The sequence below is a fragment of the Emiliania huxleyi genome, assembly GCF_000372725.1.
Source record: "Emiliania huxleyi CCMP1516 chromosome Unknown EMIHUscaffold_141, whole genome shotgun sequence".
In the NCBI taxonomy this organism is placed as follows: domain Eukaryota; phylum Haptophyta; order Isochrysidales; family Noelaerhabdaceae; genus Emiliania; species Emiliania huxleyi.
Window position 1 is genome coordinate 94417 of NW_005201183.1, and position 19645 is coordinate 114061.

Consider the following 19645-nt stretch of genomic DNA (forward strand, 5'->3'; position numbering starts at 1 on the left):
CCTCGAGAGTACCTATACGCTAGACGAGCGAAGGGCGGTGGCCAGTGCGCGGGCGAGGGGAGGGGGCGGGGGGGCGGCGGGCGGGCGGGCGGGGAGGAGGGGAGGGGAGGGGAGGCTTAGCCATGCAGCTGCTGTCGAGCCGAGGCGGCGGCAGCCGCCGCAGCTGCACCGCCTCCCGTCGCGCCGCGGTCGCCGCTCCCTCAGCGCCGTCTCCGCGTCGTCACCCGCCGTAGCTTCTCCTCCTCCGCCGCCGCCCGGTCCCGAGAGTGCGGTGGTGGTGTGTATAGTGCAAGGGAGGTGTGTGTGCGTGTCTGCCGCAGATCTCTGCCGTTGTCTGCGCCGCGATCCGCCGCCGCGCCGCCGCGCCGCCGCCGCCTGCGCTCGCCGCCGCCTCGTAGACGGCTCCTCTCGCGCTCGGAGAGCCGCGCAGCGGGCCGCGAGGTTGTGGTCAGAGAGCAGCAGGGTTGAGATCACAAAATCGGCCAATTTTGAGGTTGCTCGAGAGAGCCTGGAAATGGTCCCGCGCCGTAGCCCCGGTGCCGGCGCATCACGTCTCAGCCGCGAGGGGCCGGTTCTGCCGCGCAGTCGAGCAGCAGGAGCTCGGGGGCAACTTTGTCGACAAACATCGGTACGCGGGGCCAACCCTCGGAGACCCGTGTTTACTTTACGGCCCTTTCCCTGCGAACGCGCACCCCCCAGGGCTAGGGCTCTCTTGCCCGCAACCCGATATCGATCATCCGGCCCGCTGGGTGCGCTTCTCAGCTCCCCGGCCCTGGATGTGAGGTTGATGACTGCACTCCAAGTGCTCCAAGTGCGCCAAGGGGGGGGGGGGGGGGGTGGAGCCTCGGTGCTCAATACCCTAGACTAGTCTAGATTAGGGTGCCCACAGGACCCAAAAAAAGAAAGGGAAAAAATGGGCCACCCCCGATCGCAGCACTTCGTGTTGGAGAGTCGAGATATTGAGATTGTGACTAGGAGGGAGGGACGCTGGGGATTCTCAAAGGTATACCCTTGGAATGGCCGGATCCAGCCTTGAACGTACGAGATCGCGCGCGTTTCGCGCACAGCACCGCCTGTTCTCCGCGGCTGAATGACGACGCGTGCCGTGTGCCAGCAGAGTTGGGCGCGCGCGGCGCGACGGCACCCGCGAGGGAAGGCGCGGGTGAGGCGTGGGCTTGGCAGGCGGAGCTGGGCCGGCTGATGGTGGGGGCGCGCGCTCCGGCGACGGAGGGCGGTGGGGAGGAGGAGGAGGACTTGCCCTTTTCATTTACGGCGAGATGATTTGGCACTTGTGGACGCAGCAGCGCGTGAGTGAGATGGTAAAGTACTGAGAAGAACTGTACGTGTGTGTGTTGCATTGCAACAGCGTTTGAAAAGCCGAGTCATAGCATACATAAACGCGGGCGGTGGCGCCTTCTTTTAGGCGCCCTTGACACCACAAAAAGAAAAATAAAATCGCGTTCCCCTGTCGGCCTTTGCATCCCACCTAGCCAAGTCCAATTCGCAGCCACAACTGTGAACGGTGACTCGAGGACTGCGAGCCCGTCTCGCTCAAGGATGGCACCGCCAGCACCGGCACCGGCCATCAAGAACGACCCGGTGCCAGCCACCAAGGTCGCCACGGCCCTCAAGCCGGCGGCGGTCGAGACGCTGCGGTCGATCAAGAAGTTTCCGGAGGAGGAGCCCGCCCCGGCGGCGAGCGCCTGGCATGGCAAGGCGCCCCGCGGCTCCACGCCGTCGGCCACAAACTCGGTGCTCTCGCCGCCTGTGCGGCTTCCGCCAACTGCTCACCGCTCACAGCCAGTATCGCGCCCCTGTTCAGGGCGCGACGGTCAAGCCCAAGACGGTCAACCCCAAGGCCCCCAAGAAGGGCAACCCCAAGACGACCACGACTGCCACGCGGAAGAGCTCCGTCTCCGCCTCCGGCTGGCTCTCGTGGCCCAAGCTCTGCTGGCACAACGTGCTCTGCACCGTCTTCACCTGCCTCATCGCGGGCGCGAGCGGCGGCGCCTTCGCCTATTCCTCGCGCGGCTCTGACGGGCTCCTCTCTTCGATCGTTGTGCCCGACGCGACGGCCCTCCCGACCGCTCCTGTGAAGGCCAGACTAGGGCTGCAGGGCTGCAAGCTCGTGAGGCAGACGAGCAAGGCGCAGTGTGAGCACGGGCGAAGCTTTGGGTGTGACCATGCGCGCGGAAGCATGTGGGTTGCAAACTGCAGAGGCGTGTTTCGTTGTGCAGGGCACAGGGTGCGCTGCGGACATCCGCCTGGTCTCCCAGCGTACAACTGCTCCTGCGCCCCACCAGACCACCCGTTGACTCAATACCTGGCAACGCAGTGGGTATTTCATTCAATGCCAGCCAGCGCATTAACGCAGCTGGTCGACTTTGTGAGCGTGCTCGCGGGGTTCCAGGCTTGCCCAAGCCTCGAAGCGACGCGCTCGCTCAGGACCGCGCTGGCGGACGGGTTCACTGCGGAGGAGGCCATGTTGTGGCGCAACCCACACAAAGGTCTGTGGCGCTCGGTACAGGTCAATGCTCCGTGCATCGAGACGGCGGGGTGGTGGGTGAGCAGTCCGAGCGCCAGCTGGTTCGCGCACCCCATGTGGGCCCACTGTTGCAACAAGGACCCGAGCACATCGCGGTGTCCGAGCGCGTTGATTGAGGCACCGACGGCCTGCAACAGACGCAAAGCTCTACTGGGAAGATGCGAGTCAGATGCAACGCTCCTGTGCGATTCGTATCTCCCCGTGGCAGCGGCGGGTAGGCTCGTTTACTCGTTTGGCATCGCTAACCAGTGGACTTTTGAAGACTGGGCCGCATCGAGGGGCTTCGAGGTGCACGCCTTCGACCCGACGACCCGGACGCGGGCTGCTCACGAGGCGCATAAGACCAAGAATGTGCACTTCCACTTCATGGGGCTGGGCGCGCTCCGCGGAAAAGCGGGCTCCCTTGTAACGGCAGGCTATGGAGCGCTCGGTGGTGAGGTGCTGCCATTCGACGCAATTCGCGAGAGGCTCGGTCACACCACGCGGCTCATCCAGCTTCTCAAGATCGACTGCGAAGGATGCGAATGGGAGGCGTTCGTCGACGCCGCAACTCGCATGCCCTCAGTACTTGAAAAGGTCTGCACCATAATCCTGGAGATACACGTGTCGCGAACGCTGCAGATGAACACCACGGCTGACCTGAGGCGCATGGCGGCCTTTTGGGATCTCTACGTCGTCAAGATGGGCTTCCGCTTCTGGTACCTGCACGCCAATCCAGGCGCAGCGTGGGACCGCACTGTCCATCCGATTCTCGCCCAGCTTGGTCTAGACCCGAGTATCTGCTGCTACGTGATCGGTCTGCATCGCGAGACGGCTGAGTGTGCCGCGCAGGAAGCCGTCATTCCCAGCGCTCCTGCGGAATTTAACGGAACAGCGAGCCAAGGCAGCAGCGCTGAGAGGATGCACGCCGAGCGCGGGCGGGGTGTTTTTGTGATCTTGGCGCAGAACGGTAACCACTCTTCATACGGTCGTGACTCGGTGGCGCTCCTGAGGCGGACATTGCGCTACTTTTACCATTACTACAACAAGCGAGAGCGGGACGACGTGCGCATTTGTCACTCGGGCGACTTCGATGCCCAGACACAAGAGGCCGTTGCCGCGGGCCGGAGAGAAATCCGCTTCCTGCACCTCAAGGGCGACAACTGGAAGGTCTACCCGGAGTGGTTGGCCCTGTCGAACCGCTCCGCTTGGAGATCGACAGAGTCGGATGGATACCGAATGATGATCCGGTGGTACGCCGTGCGGATCTGGCCGACGCTTCACGATATGGGGTACAAGTGGGTGTGCCGGCTCGACGACGACTCGCTCCTGCTGAGTGAGATCCCTTTCAACCTCTTCTCCTTCATGCGCTCGCGCGGCTTCGACTACGCGTACCGAAATGTGGCCATGGAGCGCGGCGGCTGGGACGGCAACGGAAATTATGGCGACAAGTGGTGGGAATGGGTCAATCTGTACGTGAGCAAAATGAAGCTGCAGCCAAAGTGGCTCTTCGAGGCGAACGCATGCCGCGAACGCAGCTTCTTGCACGAGAACTGCGGCAAGGATTTCTTCGGTTTCTATAACAACTTCTTTGTGGCCAACATCGAGCGCTTCCTGGAGCCAGATATACAGAACTTGCTCCACGAACTCGATGAGTCAGGCCTTATGTTCATGAGTCGGTGGAATGACCTGATTATCCAGTCCCTGGCGGTACAGCTGTTCGTGCCCAAGAGCCGCGTGCACCGCTTCACCAGCTTTGGGTACGCCCACAACTCTGGACACGCCGACACGCTGCGCTACGGCATCGTGCAGCTTGCAGCGGGCCTGCCCAACCCAGAGCGCGCGATGGAGAAGGTCCTTGCTTCGGTGCTGCATTGGCCGGTTTGGCTTCAAAACAATTCGCGCTTTGTGGATGGCATGTACACGCTGAGCCGGCCAGCCTCAAGCCTCTTCTGACGATGTGCAAAGCCAAACGGATCTCATGAGTCATCCGAGCTCCGTTTTTGAGCATTCTCGTTTTCTTATCGGGGGGGGGGGGGGGGGGCGGGTTTTTGGGGTGGGGTGGGAATTTCCGGGGGGGGAATGGGTGGCCCCCCAAATGGGAAGGGGGTGACTCCCCCTGGGGGGGGGGCGACCGCTTTTGAGGAAACCCTCCCCCCCCCCTCCCCTGTCCGGGGAATCGTGTCGGGCCACCCCCTTTTTTTGGAAAATTTTTATTTTTTGAGCTAAACCTCCTTGTTAATTTAGGAACAAGGGAAGGCCCCCCCAACTTGACGCCAAAACCAAAATTGTAGGAACCGGACCGGATCCCGAACCCGCCACCGCACTTGGGGACCTTGGGGGGCGGTTTTTAACCTCACATCCAGGGCCGAGGAGCTGAGAAGCGCACCCAGCGGGCCGGATGATCGGTGTCGGGTTGCGGGCAAGAGAGCCCTAGCCCCGGGGGTGCGCGTTCGCAGGGAAAGGGCCTTAAAGTAAACACGGGTCCCCGAGTTTTTGGAGCACTTGGAGTGCAGTCAGCAGCCTCACATCCAGGGCCGGGGAGCTGAGAAGCGCACCCCGCTGCACCGTTTATTTTCCCGAATACACAACAAACGAATATGTCGACTCGCAGGTCGCGCCGGCCGTCGCCCGAGGCGGCAGCCGGCGCGGCTCGTCGAGAGGCCGCCTCCGCGAAGCGACGCTGCGAGGCGCTCGAAGCCAGCCTAGCTTCAAAGCAAAAGGCGCTTGCACGTGCAAAGGCTGCCGCAGTTGCCGCCGCCGCCGCCGCCGCCTCAACCACCGCCGCCGCTGCTGCATCTCCGCCGCCGCCGCCGCCGCCGCCGCCGCCGCCACCACCACCACCGCCACGAGCTCCACCGCCGCCGCCGCTGCCGCCGCCGACGGCCTCGCATGGCTACGACATATGCGACCGTCAGAACCAGCGGTGCCAGGTAGAGGCGCGCGCTCGCCTCGAAGCCGCCGCCGCGTCGGTCCTCCGGCACTCGGCGGCAGAGGCGGCGGCGCGGGCGCGCTTCGAGACGGCAGCTGCGGCTGCAGCGGCGGGCGGTGCAGCGCTCGAGGCGGGCGCGGCACGCCGCTCTCCGCGGGGGAGCAGCCGGCGGCGCGCCGACGACACCGTCTTTGCCTCGGCCTCCGCCTCCTTCGCCCCGTGCGGGGCTTCGGGAATGCGCATCCCCGACCCGGCCCCGGACCTCCATCCCTTCGAGGCGGCGCGGCAGGACCTTGCCCCCTCGGCCGCCGCCTGCGCCGCGTGGGTGGCGGAGGCGCGGCGCGGCCGCATCGAGGCGGAGGCGGAGCGGCAGGAGGCGGAGGCGGCGGCGGCGGCGGCGAGGCTGGAGGCGGCCGAGGGGAGGCGGCGGGCGGAGGCGGCGGCCGAGGCGGTGGCGGAGGCGGCGGAGCAGGTGGCGGAGGCGCGTGCGGCGGCGGCAGAGGCGACGGCGAGGGCGGACGCCGCCGAGTCGCGCAGAGACGAGGGGTGTGAACGGCGTCTCTTCACACCCACTGCTGTGAACAGGCGGACGCCGCCGAGTCGCGCTCGCTTCGTGCCGAGGCGGCGCTGCAGTCCCTGGCGCTGCAGCCGGCCGCGCCGCAGTCGACCGCGCCGGAGCGTTCGGGCGGCGGCTCTCTCCTGCCCGCCGCGCTCGAGCGACGCGATGGGCCGGCCGACACTGGCGGGGGCGGGAGCGAGGGAGGCGGCGGCGGCGGCGGCGGCGGTGAGTCTGGAGCCCCCGGAGCGGGCCCCGGCGGCGCGGCGGCGGCAGCCTGCGGCGCAGTCGACGAGGCGGCGCTGCTCCGGCGGGCGGGCGCGGCGGAGGAGGCGGCAGAGGAGGCGTCGGCCGCCGCCGCCGCGGCTTCCGCGGAGGCGCGTTTGCCTCGCGCCGCTTGCCGGCGGCCCTTCCCGCCCTGCCCCGCATCCCCGCCCCTCCCGCCCTGCTCCCGCATCCCCGCCCTTCCCGCCCTGCTCCCGCATCCCCGCCCTTCCCACCCTGCTCCCGCCCTGCAGGTGCTCGCGCTGCGGAGGAGGCTCGAGGCGGCCAGCCTCGAGGCGGTGGAGGAAGCAGCACGCGCCGACCGAGCGACCGAGGCGCCTCATATCTCCCCATATCTCCCCATATCTCCCCATGTCTCCCGCCTAGCGCCGACCGAGCGACCGAGGCGCCTCTCGCCGGCTGCTGTCGCTCGTGGGCCGTGGGCCTCAGAAGCGAGCTCTTGCTTTAACTGCTAGGCGCTTGCTAACGCTAACCCTAACCCTAACCCTAACCCTAACCCTAACCCTAACCCTAACCCTAACCCTAACCCTAACCCTAACCCTAACCCTAACCCTAACCCTAACCCTAACCCTAACCCTAACCCTAACCCTAACCCTAACCCTAACCCTAAGCCTAACCCTAGGTCATCAGAAGCGAGCTCTCGCTGACACGTTTAGGCGCTTCGCCGGCTGCTCGCCACGGCGGGCTTGGCCGGCCGGTGGGGCGGGGAGGCGGGGGCGGGAGGCGGCGCGGAGCAGGACGGTCGCGGGCCCGCGTGGGTAGATGCCGCCGAGGCGGCCCTCCAGTGCTGGGCGGAGGGCGGGCGGGAGGCGGCGGCGGCGGCGGCCGGGTCGGGCCCTGCAGAAGGGGCGGCGGCAAAGCTTCCTCGCGCACCGGAGGAGGCGCCGCGCGCGGCGGAGGCGGCGGAGGCGCGGCTCCCAGCGCGAGGGACAGCCGGCACGCGCGAGGAGGCGGCAGCCCGGCGCGAGCTCGAGCGTCGCCGCGGTGCGGGCATCCGCCGCACTCCGCCCCTTCCCTTCCGACGTAGCACCCCTGCATCGCCAGGCGCGAACCGCGACGCCGTCGAGCGGCGCGCAGCCACGGAAGCCGACCCGTCCGGCGGCGGGAGGCGCCGAGGAGCAGCCATGGCGGCGGACCATAACGATAGAGTCATGCGCGCAGTCAGCGCGTATGCTGTGCGGAGCCACCTGGCGCTGCCGACCGCCCCTGCGGCGGCGCTCTGCCGGAGATGAGATTCGATTGTAAAAAGTAACAAGTGGTTCGGCGCGGCGCGCGTCTCAGACTCACACTCTCACCTCGCATGGGCCCGTGGATCGGTGCTGCCGCCGCCCCCGGCCGAAAGCATCTGCTCGAGGTCCGACCCGGGCGGCGGTGTCGGCAACTTCTCCTTGCTCGCCGCTTCCCTGAGTGCCTCAGCCTGCTGCTTTGTAACCTCGACGAACCGGCCGTCCCGGCTTCGCGCGGGCGCGCTGTCCGTCGAGATAGCAGCGACTGCGGCCGGCGAGCTGCTGTCAATTTGTGCAGCGAGTGCCGGAGGATGGAATGTCGAGGCGGCGACGCAGAGGGCACACACGACGCCTCGACCGACGAGCATCCGAGAGGCGAGCGACGAGAAGAGCTCTAGCGCGAGCGTCGGCTGGGAGGCGAAAAGATTCCCGCTCTCGCGCACGACTGAACCCTCCCATACGTGTTTGTGCCTCCTCCTTTGCTGTCCCATCTCCTCATCTCTTTCCCGCCTGGGCGGGGCAGCGGGCGGGCGCGCGGTGCGGTGCGGCGTGTGCGTGTGTGCGACTGCGACAGGGGACCGCTCGAAAGGGACCATTGGGCTTGTATTATTAACAACGAAGGCGCTCTCACCCATATATGTACACGCGAAAAAGAATTTTGTGCACCGCAAAACACAATTTTCCGCCCCTACTTGTTCATCATTCACCACTATTGAGTATCGTCCGCATGATGCGCTGCCTCGGTTGGCGAGGTGACCTCGGGCTACTACTTCGTCAGCGACGCCCTCCGCTCGCCGATGACGGTGACGCGGTCAGTGCGACCCGGGCACGCCGGAGTACGGCGGCGAGGAGAACCCGGACGCCGCCACGTACAACAGGTAGGCGGGGGTGGGTAGGCAGGTTCCCCACACACAATGAGTGGTGGGTGGGGCTGGGTGGAGGGGGGGGGGGGGGCAACCACCTCGCCGGACACGGGCAGGACCGCCCCACGCCACGTACGACAGGTGACGGGCACTCACTCCAGAGCACTCCAGCCAGTCGCCCGCGGGGCTCGCTCCGCCGCTGCGCGGGGACTGGGCCTGAGCGTGAACGGGAGCCCCACCTCAAATTTTCTCTTCTCCCCACACCCCCGTTGAACCTGCGGGTGCTTTTTGGGCCTTGGCCAACTCCACAAGACCAAGTGCTCCAACAAGTTAACGTACGACACTGCTCGGCGACTGCCGGCACACTGTGAGACCATGGGTGTGAGGTAAAACCACGCTACCAGCGCTTGGTCACATCGGCCCTGACGCCTGAGGTCAGATCCATCTACTCTGTTGATGACAAGACTTGTCTACCGGCTGGAGCCGAGCAGGAGGGCCCGGCGCACAACCCCTTGTTCACAACTCACCCTCCACACCCCGTACCCGGGTACGAGAAGGCGGGGCCGTATTTTTCTCTCTTTCACGTTCAGCCCTTAAAATAAAAAGGAGCCTGCTTGACGCATCTCTCTCTCTCTCTCTCTCTCTCTCTCTCTCTCTCTCTCTCTCTCTCTCTCCCCCCCCCCCCCCCCTCTCTGAGCCGGCCCGTCCTCGTCCTCGCGCCATCACGCCATCCCCATGACGAGACCAATGCCCTGCAGCAAGTCCACCGCGCGTCGCTGCGTGGCCCCGTCGCCCGCTGCGAGCTCCCGCAGCCGCGGTCGGATCGCGTCGAAATGGTCGTAGCACTCGTGGCACCGGCGCGCGCGCGCCTCGCCGCTCAGATCAACGCCGACGCCGCCAGTCGCCGCCGACCTTGCCGCGGCCACCACCGACCCAAAGCTTGAGAGGACCAGCGAGAGCGCGTCGAGCGACGCCTCGGCGTGCCTACGTGTTGCGGGAGTGCGTCAGCAGGGGGGGCCGGCGCCGGGGTGGCGCGCGCGCGAGAGGCGCGTCACTCTTCGTGGGAGGAGGCGAGGGAGCGTCTAGGAGGTGTCTAGGAGGCGTCTAGGAGGCGTCTAGGAGGTGTCTAGGAGGTGTCTAGAAGGTGTCTAGGAAGTGTCTAGGAGGTGTCCAGGAAGTGTCTAGGGAAGCGTCACTCTTCGTGGGAGGAGGCGAGGGAGTGTCTAGGAGGTGTCTAGGAGGTGTCTAGGGAGGCGTCTAGGAGGTGTCTAGGAGGTGTCTAGAAGGTGTCTAGGAAGTGTCTAGGAGGTGTCCAGGAAGTGTCTAGGAAGCGTCACTCTTCGTGGGAGGAGGCGAGGAGCTGAGTGAGCGTGGGCAGCAGCAGCAGCGCCCCCTCCAGGTCTAGCGGGACGCGGCGCAACGTGCCCGTGCGCAACACGTCCACCGTGACGGACGCATCCCCCAGCCGCGCGAGGTGCTGCAGCATCGCCTGGCGGCAAGGGCCGCAGGAAGGGTCAGAGAAGGAGCCCAATCCCCCCCCCCCCCCGCCCAACCGAGGAGGCTGCAGCGTCGCCTTGAAGTCGCCCGCCGCGTGGTAGCAGCCGAGAGCCCTCAGCGCCGTCAGCCGCGCCGAGAGGCAAGAGACCTGCAGCGGCGACGGGGCGAGCAGCGCCGACAGCAGCGCCTCCTCGTCTCGGGGCACAGGGCCGCCCCCTGCCCGCGGCAGGAATGCGGACGGGTCGAGCCCGCGCGCCTCGGACGGGTCGAGCCCGCGCGCCTCCTCGAGCCCGCGCGCCTCCTCGAGCCCGCGCGCCTCGCCGACCCGCGCCCCGCCGCAGCCGCCCGCCGCCCCGCCCTCGCCACAGCCAGCCGCCGCGGGCGCGGGCGCCGGTGCGGCCGACGCCGCCTTGCGCGCGCGCGTCGCGGGGTATCGCGGCGGAGGGAGCTGCGCATTCCCCAGGAGGTTCTCGCTCGACGCGGCAGTCGCCTGTTCACAGCAGTACGTGTGGAGAGACGCTGCTCACACCACAGGAGCTTCCCGCTCGACGCGGCAGCGGAAGCGGGAGTGCGTCAGTAGGGGGGCCGGCGCCGGGGTGGCGCGCGCGCGAGAGGCGCGTCACTCTTCGTGGGAGGAGGCGAGGGAGTGTCTAGGAGGTGTCTAGGAGGTGTCTAGGAGGCGTCTAGGAAGTGTCTAGGAAGCCGCCGGCGCGAGGCCGCCGCAGAGAGAGTCTCCCATCGACGTGCCGACCGACTTGTGCCGTCCTCCGGCGGTGGCGAGCGGCTCCGACTGCTCCGCGCACGCGGCCCTGCAGCCGCCTCCCCCGCGGCCAGCCTCGCGAGCGCCGCCCCCCTCCGCCAGAGAGGCGGCGGGGACGTCGGCGGCGGCGAAGTCCGCCGGCCTCAAGCAAGCCGCTGTGGCGGCGGCGGCGGCGCCAGAGACAGCTGCAGCGCCGTGGCAGGCGGACCTTCCGCGCCGGACGGCGGCGATCTGGGCGCGGCAGCCGGCGATCTGCATACGCGCGCAGGCGGACACCGACAGCTCGTCGCCCTCGTCAAGGCCAGCAGTGTCGGGGCCGGCAGGGGCGGATGCGGCAGGGGCGGATGCGGCAGGGGCGGGAGCGGCGGCGGGAGGGGCGGCGGGAGCGGGGGCCGCCTTGCGAGCGGCGGGGACAGGGCGGGAGGAGGCGGAGGCGGGGCGGGAGGAGGCGGAGGCGGGGCGGGAGGAGGCGGAGGCGAGGTGGTTGGCTCCGCCCTCGTGCCTCGCGCCCTCGCGCCTCGTCCCGCCCTCGAGTCGAGCCGCGCCGGCGGGCGGAGGGTGGCCGAGCCCGCGCAGCTCGTCGAGGCGGACTCCCCACACGGTGACCACGCACTCGTGGAGGGCCGCAGCCAGCACCTCCCCCTCTCCTCCCTCCCGCTCCCCTCCTCCGCCCCCGCCGCCCCCGACGATGCAAAAGTCGGACAGCCGCGACCAGCGTGTCTCGGAGTGGAGATGGCAGCGGGCGGGCTCCCACCCCCACCCGCGCAGCGACTCCTCGCCCGCCGAGAGCAGCGCGCTCCCGTCTGGCGTGAAGGCGACCCGCCGCGACCCTCCGCCGGGCTCGGGCAGCGCCGCCCCGACCGGCGAAAACGTCTCCAGGTCCCAGAGGCGGACGGTGCGGTCGGCGGCGGCGGTCGCCATAAGGAACTCGGTCGGGTGGATCGCGAGAGCGGACACGGCGCCCGCGTGCGTGCAGAGCTCCGTCAGCAGCTTGCCCGCGGTCAGGTCCCACAGCCTGACCTCGCCTCCGTCGCAGCCAGAGACCACCCACCGGCCGTCGGGAGAGAAGAGGAGGTTGCGCACGGCGCCGGCGTGGCCCCGGTACGTCTGGATGCACGCGCGCTGGCGCATGTCCCACACCTTGAGGTACGTGTCTGCCGAGCCCGACGCGAAGAACTCTCCGTACGGATGCCACTCGACCGTGATGGCGCTCGAGCGGTGGCCGGTGAGCGTGCGCGCCACGCGGCCGTGCTCGAGGTCCCACATCTTCAGAGTGCCGCCGGCCGAGCCGGCGACGACGGTCCGCTCCGAACAGTCGAAGGAGACCGACTCGACGCTGCTGGTGTGGCCCGCGAGGGACAGGATCGCGTTGGGGCGGCCGACCGACCAGAGGTTCACCTTCTTGTCGTCGCCACCCGTCACCATCACGCCGCCGGACTTGCGGCCGATGTGCACGCACCGAACGGGGCCGCCATGCGCCACCTGCTCCTGCAGCTTGCGCGGCTGCCCGCTCGCTGCCATGGGCGGCAACTGGAGACTGGCGAGACGTTACAAAAAGAAATTTCCGCAAGAATACATATAACCGGGCAGCTTTTGAATTATTTCTCAAGGTGGGGATTCTTACCCTTTGTTGAAAATAAAATGAACTCGGGGGCACGGGACGCGGCACAAACGGGGCACAAACGCCAGGCTACAAAGACGGGGAGGCACGTAGTGACGCAGGGGAGTCTAGAGAGAGAGAGAGAGAGAGAGAGAGAGAGAGAGAGAGAGAGAGAGAGAGAGGCGATTGAGAGATGAGTGAGTGAGTCAAGAATTTAGACAAAAGAACTCTCTCTGTCACAGCAGACAGGCTCGACACAGGTGCGGACTGTAGAACGTCGGGAGAATAGAGGAAAAGCCATAATGACCAGAACGGCGCCGAGAGCACGGAGCGGGCAAAATCATTCCTCGCGTGGTGCGCGTCCCCGACCGCTCTTTTGAAGCAGAAACGACAGTTATGGACTGCAGTCCAGGATCTGACGAGCAAAATCGTCGGCTTACTGACCGGCTAATCTCCGAACGTGTGTCACGTGCGCGCGCAGGGTCATCAGTGTCAGTATCGTCAGAGCTTTTGAGTCAGGAACCGGAACAGCGTGCACCTACTAGTGAACCAGCTATTACACCCCTTGTGGTTGCTGCCTCCTCGATCACACACGGCCCTACACACATGGGCGTGCAAAGCGATTTGGATGTGACTGTGGAGCCAGACACAATTCCAGAGCGATTGCTGTTGGGCATGTCGTTGCGCGGGCTCCTCCGCTTGTGCGAATTAGTTGACTTCAAGCAGTACGTGAAGGTTGGCGTAGCGCCATGCGACCAACCGAGGATATGGCCGATCCTAAAGGACATGACTTATCAGCGAAACGTGTGCCCCAATGCTCCAGACAGGGCGTTTTGGGCTGACACAGTACCCGTCAGCTGCGGGTACGACCTGATTGCTGCCATAAAGGTATGGCAGGCAAAGATCGGCAGACACTGCCAGAAGAAGTCAGTATGCGATTTTCTCTACCACCTCGATCCAGAATCAGAGGAGGGAAAGCAGCTTGATGCAGCGTTTTGGCATCACGAAATTGGACCCGCTGATATTTTCTACTCGCATGCTCAAATGCTTCCGCTAGACGTGACACTCGGCACCATGGACCCTTCCGCGCCTGAGGCTGCCTACCGCTGGGACTCTATCTTCAATAAGAGTCAAGAACAGCATTACGTTCATGGGCCTTGCCACCCGAAGCGAGGCACCAAATATCCTGGTTACAGGTACTGGGTGGATTACGTTTGCCTTCGCCAGTGCGGCCCTCCCATTTGTGAGAGCGACTGGCATCTCCCAATGATCCGCGCAATAATCAAGAAGATTGGCCACACCATCGCTGAATTTGACGCGCTTGGAGAATATCTGAAGCGCACGAATTGCATCTTCGAGCTGTCCCAATCTGTCGCCCAGGGTAGCAAACTGCGTGGGCACATGTCAGGCGTCTATCACAAAAACCCGCTGATGAACCTCCTTCCTCATCAGATTCAGGACAGGTGCATGTCAGAGAACTTGATAAGAAGCGCAAATGCCGAGGATGCTACGCCTTCAGGCTTGCCAGAACGTGAATGGAGCGCAGAACAAAGACGCATGCAAAATCAAATCATGTCCTTCATTGCGACTCAAGGCGGCTTTGAGCTGGTGAACCAAGAACTCAACCTTCAGCTCTCAAAGGCTATTCGAGTACGTCAACGCTATCAGTTGTGCTTTGGTTGGGCCATCCTTTTGGCGATCTGCAGCTGGGCGTGGGCGCTTCGAGACATTACACGCCCCCTGTGGGACTCGGGAGCTAGACGTGCCATGTTTGGTCCGAAATGGGATACCATTGGCACAATACTATCCTATTTTGTCGTCAACTATTTCAAGCCGAGGCCTTCTTTCTACGAGCCTTTCTGGACACCGTTGAGTAGCATCTGGCTGTTGACTTATGCGGTGTGGCTCTTTCTCGCCTTGGCTTACGATCCGTGTGGTTTTTCTCGCTGCCTGTAGTACCCTCAAAAGTCGCGGTTGAGCTATTACCACTGCCCCCCTTTAATGCTAAAACAATCTCCATTGCAAGGCGTGCGATACACCAATCCACACACACAAAAGTGAGGCGGAGTAACAAGGGAGTGTGCAACCCGCTCGCACTCGACGATCCACACACCCGGACATGGCAGGGGAGCAGGATGCGGGGCGAGTGGAGCTCGCGTCGGGAGGGAGGGGCAGGTGGCTCACACTCATGTGCACTGGGCCTTGCACTTCGAATGCCGTGGGGCACACACGATCGAGAGAGACTCCCCACTCCCGCCTCTCGTTTGCGTCACACGTCACCACGCGGAACGCATCTCCATCGCCGGTGAAGGGGGTGAACCGCGCCACCCTCGATCGCCCGTGCAAAGCTCACTTCAGAGCTCTCTCACACACCGCCCTTTAGGGGCCAAGAGAACACACACACCCTCCCTCTCTCCTTTCTCCCATTAAGTATGCTAAAAGTACACATCCGACTGCGCTGAGTCGGAGGTAGGGTCCCCAAGGGCTCGAAAGCGCGCCTCCCTCTCTCGCTTTTCTCCCAGACTTTAGAATTTCACAACAAAAGGCGGACGCACGATTTCACACACACTACCCCGCCTGGGGGTGCCCAAGACGCGCACGATTCACAGATAGGTTGATAAGAAACAGGAGATGCTCACATCGCAGACAGTGAGGGTGTGAGAGGCGGACCTAAGGAAGGTCCTCTACATCTCTTTACCACCCCTGGCCGAGCTCCCGCTCGACTTCACAGATAGGTTGATAAGAAACAAGAAGCTCACATCGCACAGACAGTGAGGGTGTGAGAGGCGGACCTAAGGAAGGTTCTACATCTCTTTACGACCCCTGACCGAGCTCCCGCTCGACAGAGTTTGGTACGATTTCTAGCAATGCTCTCCGTCCTCGACATTTGATGCCTGCCTTCACAGGAGTTGTCGGCACGTCGGCGGCGGCGGCGGCTGATGCTTGGCGAGCACGGCTGGGAACGGTGTACGATTCAGGACCCCTCAGAACGGGGTCTGTTTTGATAGTTCACACGAACAAGCGCAGACCTAAGAATGGGACGGCATGACGCCTTTCGTTCGTATGAAGGCCCCGGCGCACGCTCGTCTTCGGATTTTGTTGCTACATCACACCAACGCATTAACCATCGTGGCCTTGGGCTTCTTCTCGTTCTGGTACGTTCGGTTGCGCAGAGGCATACAGGATACACCATGCAACGCGTTGCTCGCACAAAAGATCCTCCGCACAGCGCCGCGAGAGATCTCCGATGGAAGGATAACAAAACTGAACTTGATGCGCAACGCTATTGACGATGCTCTGCTGCTCGAGCTAGTAGCTGAGATGCCGAGCTCTCTTCTCGCTGGTCTGCAGGTCCTCGAGCTGAGCCACAACCGCATTGGAGACACAGGCCTTGCCGCGCTGCTTCATGAGCTCACAAGCACAAAAGCGCCATTGCTCCAGAAATTATGGCTCGACAGCAACGTGATTACACACGACGGCGCGGAACACATTCGGTCCTGGCTTGCATCAAATTTCAATATCGCCACGCTTGGACTGAGTGACAACCACTTGTGCGACGCTGGGGCAGTTGCTATCTGTGCGGCGCTCCAGAGCAACAGCTCCCTTACGGAGCTTCGGCTGAAGGGCAATAGCATTAGTGATGCGGCAGCCGATGGACTTATGTCGGTGCTGCGCAACTCACAGAATACCTCGCTCCGCCGGTTATTCCTCGAACGCAACGCGTTTAGCGAGGTCGTTCAGGCGCAGCTTCGCGATGCTGTCCCAGTGCAATTGAGACTCGATATGCAGCAGCAATTCCCCATTGGCCCGGCTTTGTTAATATACGTTTGCAGCCCGGAGACGAACAAGTTGCCGCAAGCGCAGAATGAGGTGGCCCAGCTCATGAAGCTAGTGCGCAACACGCACAGCTCCCTAGCAGGCACCGCGAGAACGTTGCAGTTGCAGCTCAACAACACGCCGCCGCGTTGGTTCCTTTTCTGTGGCCACGCGGACGAAGACTGGGAGGGTCAATTCACCCTAGGTTTTACCACGTCAGAGGGTCGTGTCTCCAGAGTTCCGCCGAGGGAGATCGTGACTATCCTCTCAAGCTGCCAGCGTCTGGAGTTGGTCTTCATCAATGGTTGTTCATCGCACGGGCTTGGCTTGGAGCTTCGGAAGGCAGGCGTGCCCGTGGTCGTTTGCTGGCAAACAGCGGTACTGGATCTAGCGGCGAGGGTCTTTTGCGTGAGCTTCTTCCAAAACCTTACCCAAAGCTCGACATCATCGGCCTTTGAAGCGCGCTGCCGTTGCGCGTTTCAGCATGCCAGGGTGGCCGTAGAGGAAGCGCTGGATCGACGTCTTGTTCTTCGTGACCCCGCCAGTGATAGTGAGGCTCCCGAAAAGCGAACACCACCTTATGCAGCGGGGATTCCAGTGCTGCTTGTCTAGCTAGGGGAGAAAAAGCGGAGATCCTAGCTCGCTGGGAGACGTGCGCAACCTAAAGTTGGGAATAGGGGAGAAGTGTCAGTGTGAGGGGAGGGCGTACGCCGGCGTTTTTGCCTTTGAAAACTGAACAGTTTTTTTGAGGAGTACGACGAAGGCGACGACGCTTTCGACGCGCTCTTCGACGGGGGCTCGGGGTACGGGTGGGATTCCTCTTCGGGGGGCGGCGCCTTCTTCTAGGCGCCCTTGACCCAACATAGAGGGCCAATATATAAATAAATTTCTTTATTTATTCCAACATAGATTGCCAGCTTTTGTTTGGGTTAGTTATTTCTTTTCCTCTTTCCTCGCGATGTCCACCCCACAACGCCGCTCCACCCGCCTCGCCGCCGCCTCCGCCGCCGCCGCACGCTGCCCCCTCACCGACCTGCCCCTTGAGCTTCTCGCGCGCGTCATCTCTCGCTGCGACCCCGCCGACATCGCTCGCGTCGCGGCCGTCTCGCTGCTCTTCCACGCCTCGCTGGCGCTGGAGGGGATCCGCTTGTGGGCGCAAGAGCGCGGCCTCGAGCTGCCGGCGCAGCCAGAGGACGAGTGCGTCGTGCGGTGGCTGTGCTTTATGGCGTTGCTGTGCGAGGCCAACCCGCCGGCGAGGGTGGCGGCAGGCTATCGGAGCAGCCTCTTCATCGACGGCGAGGGGCGGCTCTCGTCGTGCGGCTCGGCGCCGTTTTACGCTCCAGAGCTACTCGGGCACGGCGAGGGCGTGATGCGGCTCAACACGCCGACACGCCTCCCTTCCCCGCTGGGCGGCGAGCGCGCCGTGAGCGTGGCGGCTGGACACGCGTGGAGTCTCGCCCTTGCCGCCGACGGAGCTGTCTGGAGCTGGGGCTGGGGAGGCTCTGGCCAGCTGGGCCACGGCGACGATCAGGCCCAGTGGCAGCCGAAGAAGATCGAAGCCTTGACGGGCCAGCGCGTCATCGCCGTGTCGGCTGGGTCCCTCCATAGCCTCGCCCTCGCCGCCGACGGCGCCGTCTGGAGCTGGGGAGCTGGTCTCTGCGGCAAGCTTGGCCACGGCGACGGGCAGAACCAGCTGCTGCCCAAGACGATCGAGGTGTTGGCGGGGCAGCGCGTCGTCGCTGTGTCGGTTGGTTACCAGCACAGCCTCGCCATCACCGCCGACGGAGCCGTCTGGAGCTGGGGCGATGGAGGCCGTGGCAAGCTGGGCCACGGCGACGGGCAGACCGAGCTGCTGCCCAAGAGAATCGTGGCGTTGGTAGGGCGGCGCGTCGTCGCTGTGTCGGCTGGAGGCAGCCACTGCATCGCCATCACCGCCGATGGCGCCGTCTGGAGCTGGGGCGTTGGAGGCTTTGGCGAGCTGGGCCACGGAGACCTGCAGGACCAGCTCCTGCCGAAGAAGATCGAGGCCTTCGCCGGGCGGCGCGTCGTCGCTGTGTCGGCTGGAGGCGCGCACAGCTTCGCCCTCACCACTGACGGGGCCCTCTGGAGCTGGGGCCATGGATACCGAGGCCAGCTGGGCCACGGCGACGAGCAGACCCAGCTGCTGCCGAAGAAGGTCGAGGCCTTTGCTGACCAGCGCGTCGTCGCCGTGTCGGCTGGACGCGAGCACAGCCTCGCCATCACCGCCGACGGCGCCGTCTTTACCTGGGGCAAGGGCGAAAGCGGCTGCCTAGGCCACGGAGAGGACCTGTCGAACCAGCTGCTGCCCAAGAAGATCAATTGATCTGGAACTGGATTGATGAGATGGGTGGGTCGCGCAGTGCCCGTTGGCGGGGCAAGCGGCGAGGGCGGAGGGGGTCGCCGGGGGGTTGGGATGGATGGGGATGGTCTTTTCGGCGAGCACTACGGTGCTCGCGGATTCGACTGTCCCCCCGATCGTGCCCACCCTAGTGCCCACCTTTATGAGGACGACGGCGCCTTCTAAAGGTCCGTCGCCGGCTGTGCTCTTCAGGGTAGGCTCCCTCCGGTGAGGCCGATTTTCTTAAACGGTCTTAAAAGAGGGACCCCCCGTGCCTGCAATCTCTTAAATGGCAATTTGAGCCCCCAAACCTCCTCATTTCTTAAAAGGTCTTAGGGTACCTCCCCCCGTGTTTGTTTGGGTTCTTTAGACTTTACTGAGTTGGTTGGTGAGAAGAATTTTACTACCTGCGTTCTCACAGACCACAGATAGCCCCCCCCCAAGCCCCCCACCCCCGCCTCTCTGGCTCTGTCTCACCACGCCACCCCTCACACACCTCTATCTACCATGACACGCCTCTCTGCGACACCCCTCTCTGCGGATTGCGCGCCTGCATTTGTCGGGCAGGAGCGGTGCGGAGAACCCGAGCCGAGAACCGAGAACCCTTTTCCGGCGTCCTCCTCAGCTCCACCTCTCCTCACCGTGAGAGCGCGACGTGCTGCACCGCCGCCTCCGCCGCGGGCCTGCCCACCGAGTCGGTCTCTCCGCCAGGCCCGTGAAAGGCGCAGATCGGCTGCTGCTGCTGCGAGTCAAACGGCCAAAACGTGAACCACTGCGCGCCCTCGCCGTCGGCGGCCGCCCCGGCGCCGTACGCGCCCCCCGGGAACTGCTCGCTCATCGGCACGCCCTCCTCGACCGCGAGCGACATCCACACCTGCGGACGAGCAGAGAGGGGGGGGCGCGCACCACGTCTCGGAAGAGGGTGATGCGACAGGGTACAGGAAGGAGCCGTGGCAAACCGCAACGCACCGTCCCGTCGGCGTCACGGCGGTAGTGCACCCCGCCGCCGCCGCCCTCGCCGCCGCCCTCGCCGCCGCGGAGGAGCGCCGTCATCCTGCGGCGCGCGGCCGCCCACGAGGCGCTCGCCTCGCCGCCCGCACTCCGCCGCACCTCGGTGACCAGCCTGCAGCCGCCGTCCGCCGCGTCGCCGCGCCCACAGACAAGGGCGAGTCGCGCGCGGCCGCCGGCCCCGTGGATGAGCGACGCGAGCACCTGCCGCGAGGGGGA

The 19645-nt window shown here is 64.8% G+C and overlaps 4 protein-coding genes across 4 annotated transcripts; 2 read left to right on the forward strand and 2 right to left on the reverse strand.

Moving 5' to 3' along the window:
• Positions 1-1557: 1557 nt before the first annotated feature.
• On the forward strand, positions 1558-7059 carry EMIHUDRAFT_110856 (hypothetical protein; the record flags this gene model as incomplete). The annotated part of the gene is made up of 7 exons (XM_005787531.1): positions 1558-1767; positions 1823-2175; positions 2764-4378; positions 5161-5928; positions 6042-6240; positions 6531-6575; positions 6920-7059. 7 exons carry the CDS (start codon positions 1558-1560, stop codon positions 7057-7059), a joined length of 3330 nt encoding a protein of 1109 aa, XP_005787588.1.
• Positions 7060-7588: 529 nt separating this feature from the next.
• Positions 7589-8119, reverse strand: EMIHUDRAFT_227676 (hypothetical protein; the record flags this gene model as incomplete). Its single annotated transcript, XM_005787532.1, has 2 exons — positions 7589-8033; positions 8103-8119. The coding sequence occupies 2 exons, from the start codon at positions 8117-8119 to the stop codon at positions 7589-7591; spliced, it is 462 nt and encodes a 153-aa protein (XP_005787589.1).
• A 3286-nt stretch (positions 8120-11405) lies between these two features.
• Positions 11406-12164, reverse strand: EMIHUDRAFT_71166 (hypothetical protein; the record flags this gene model as incomplete). The annotated part of the gene is made up of 1 exon (XM_005787533.1): positions 11406-12164. A coding segment is annotated over one exon (759 nt), but the record flags the coding sequence as incomplete, so codon positions are not given.
• A 3142-nt stretch (positions 12165-15306) lies between these two features.
• EMIHUDRAFT_227679 (hypothetical protein) lies at positions 15307-16450 on the forward strand (the record flags this gene model as incomplete). Its single annotated transcript, XM_005787534.1, has 2 exons — positions 15307-16249; positions 16332-16450. The coding sequence occupies 2 exons, from the start codon at positions 15307-15309 to the stop codon at positions 16448-16450; spliced, it is 1062 nt and encodes a 353-aa protein (XP_005787591.1).
• Between the last annotated feature and the right edge of the window lie 3195 nt (positions 16451-19645).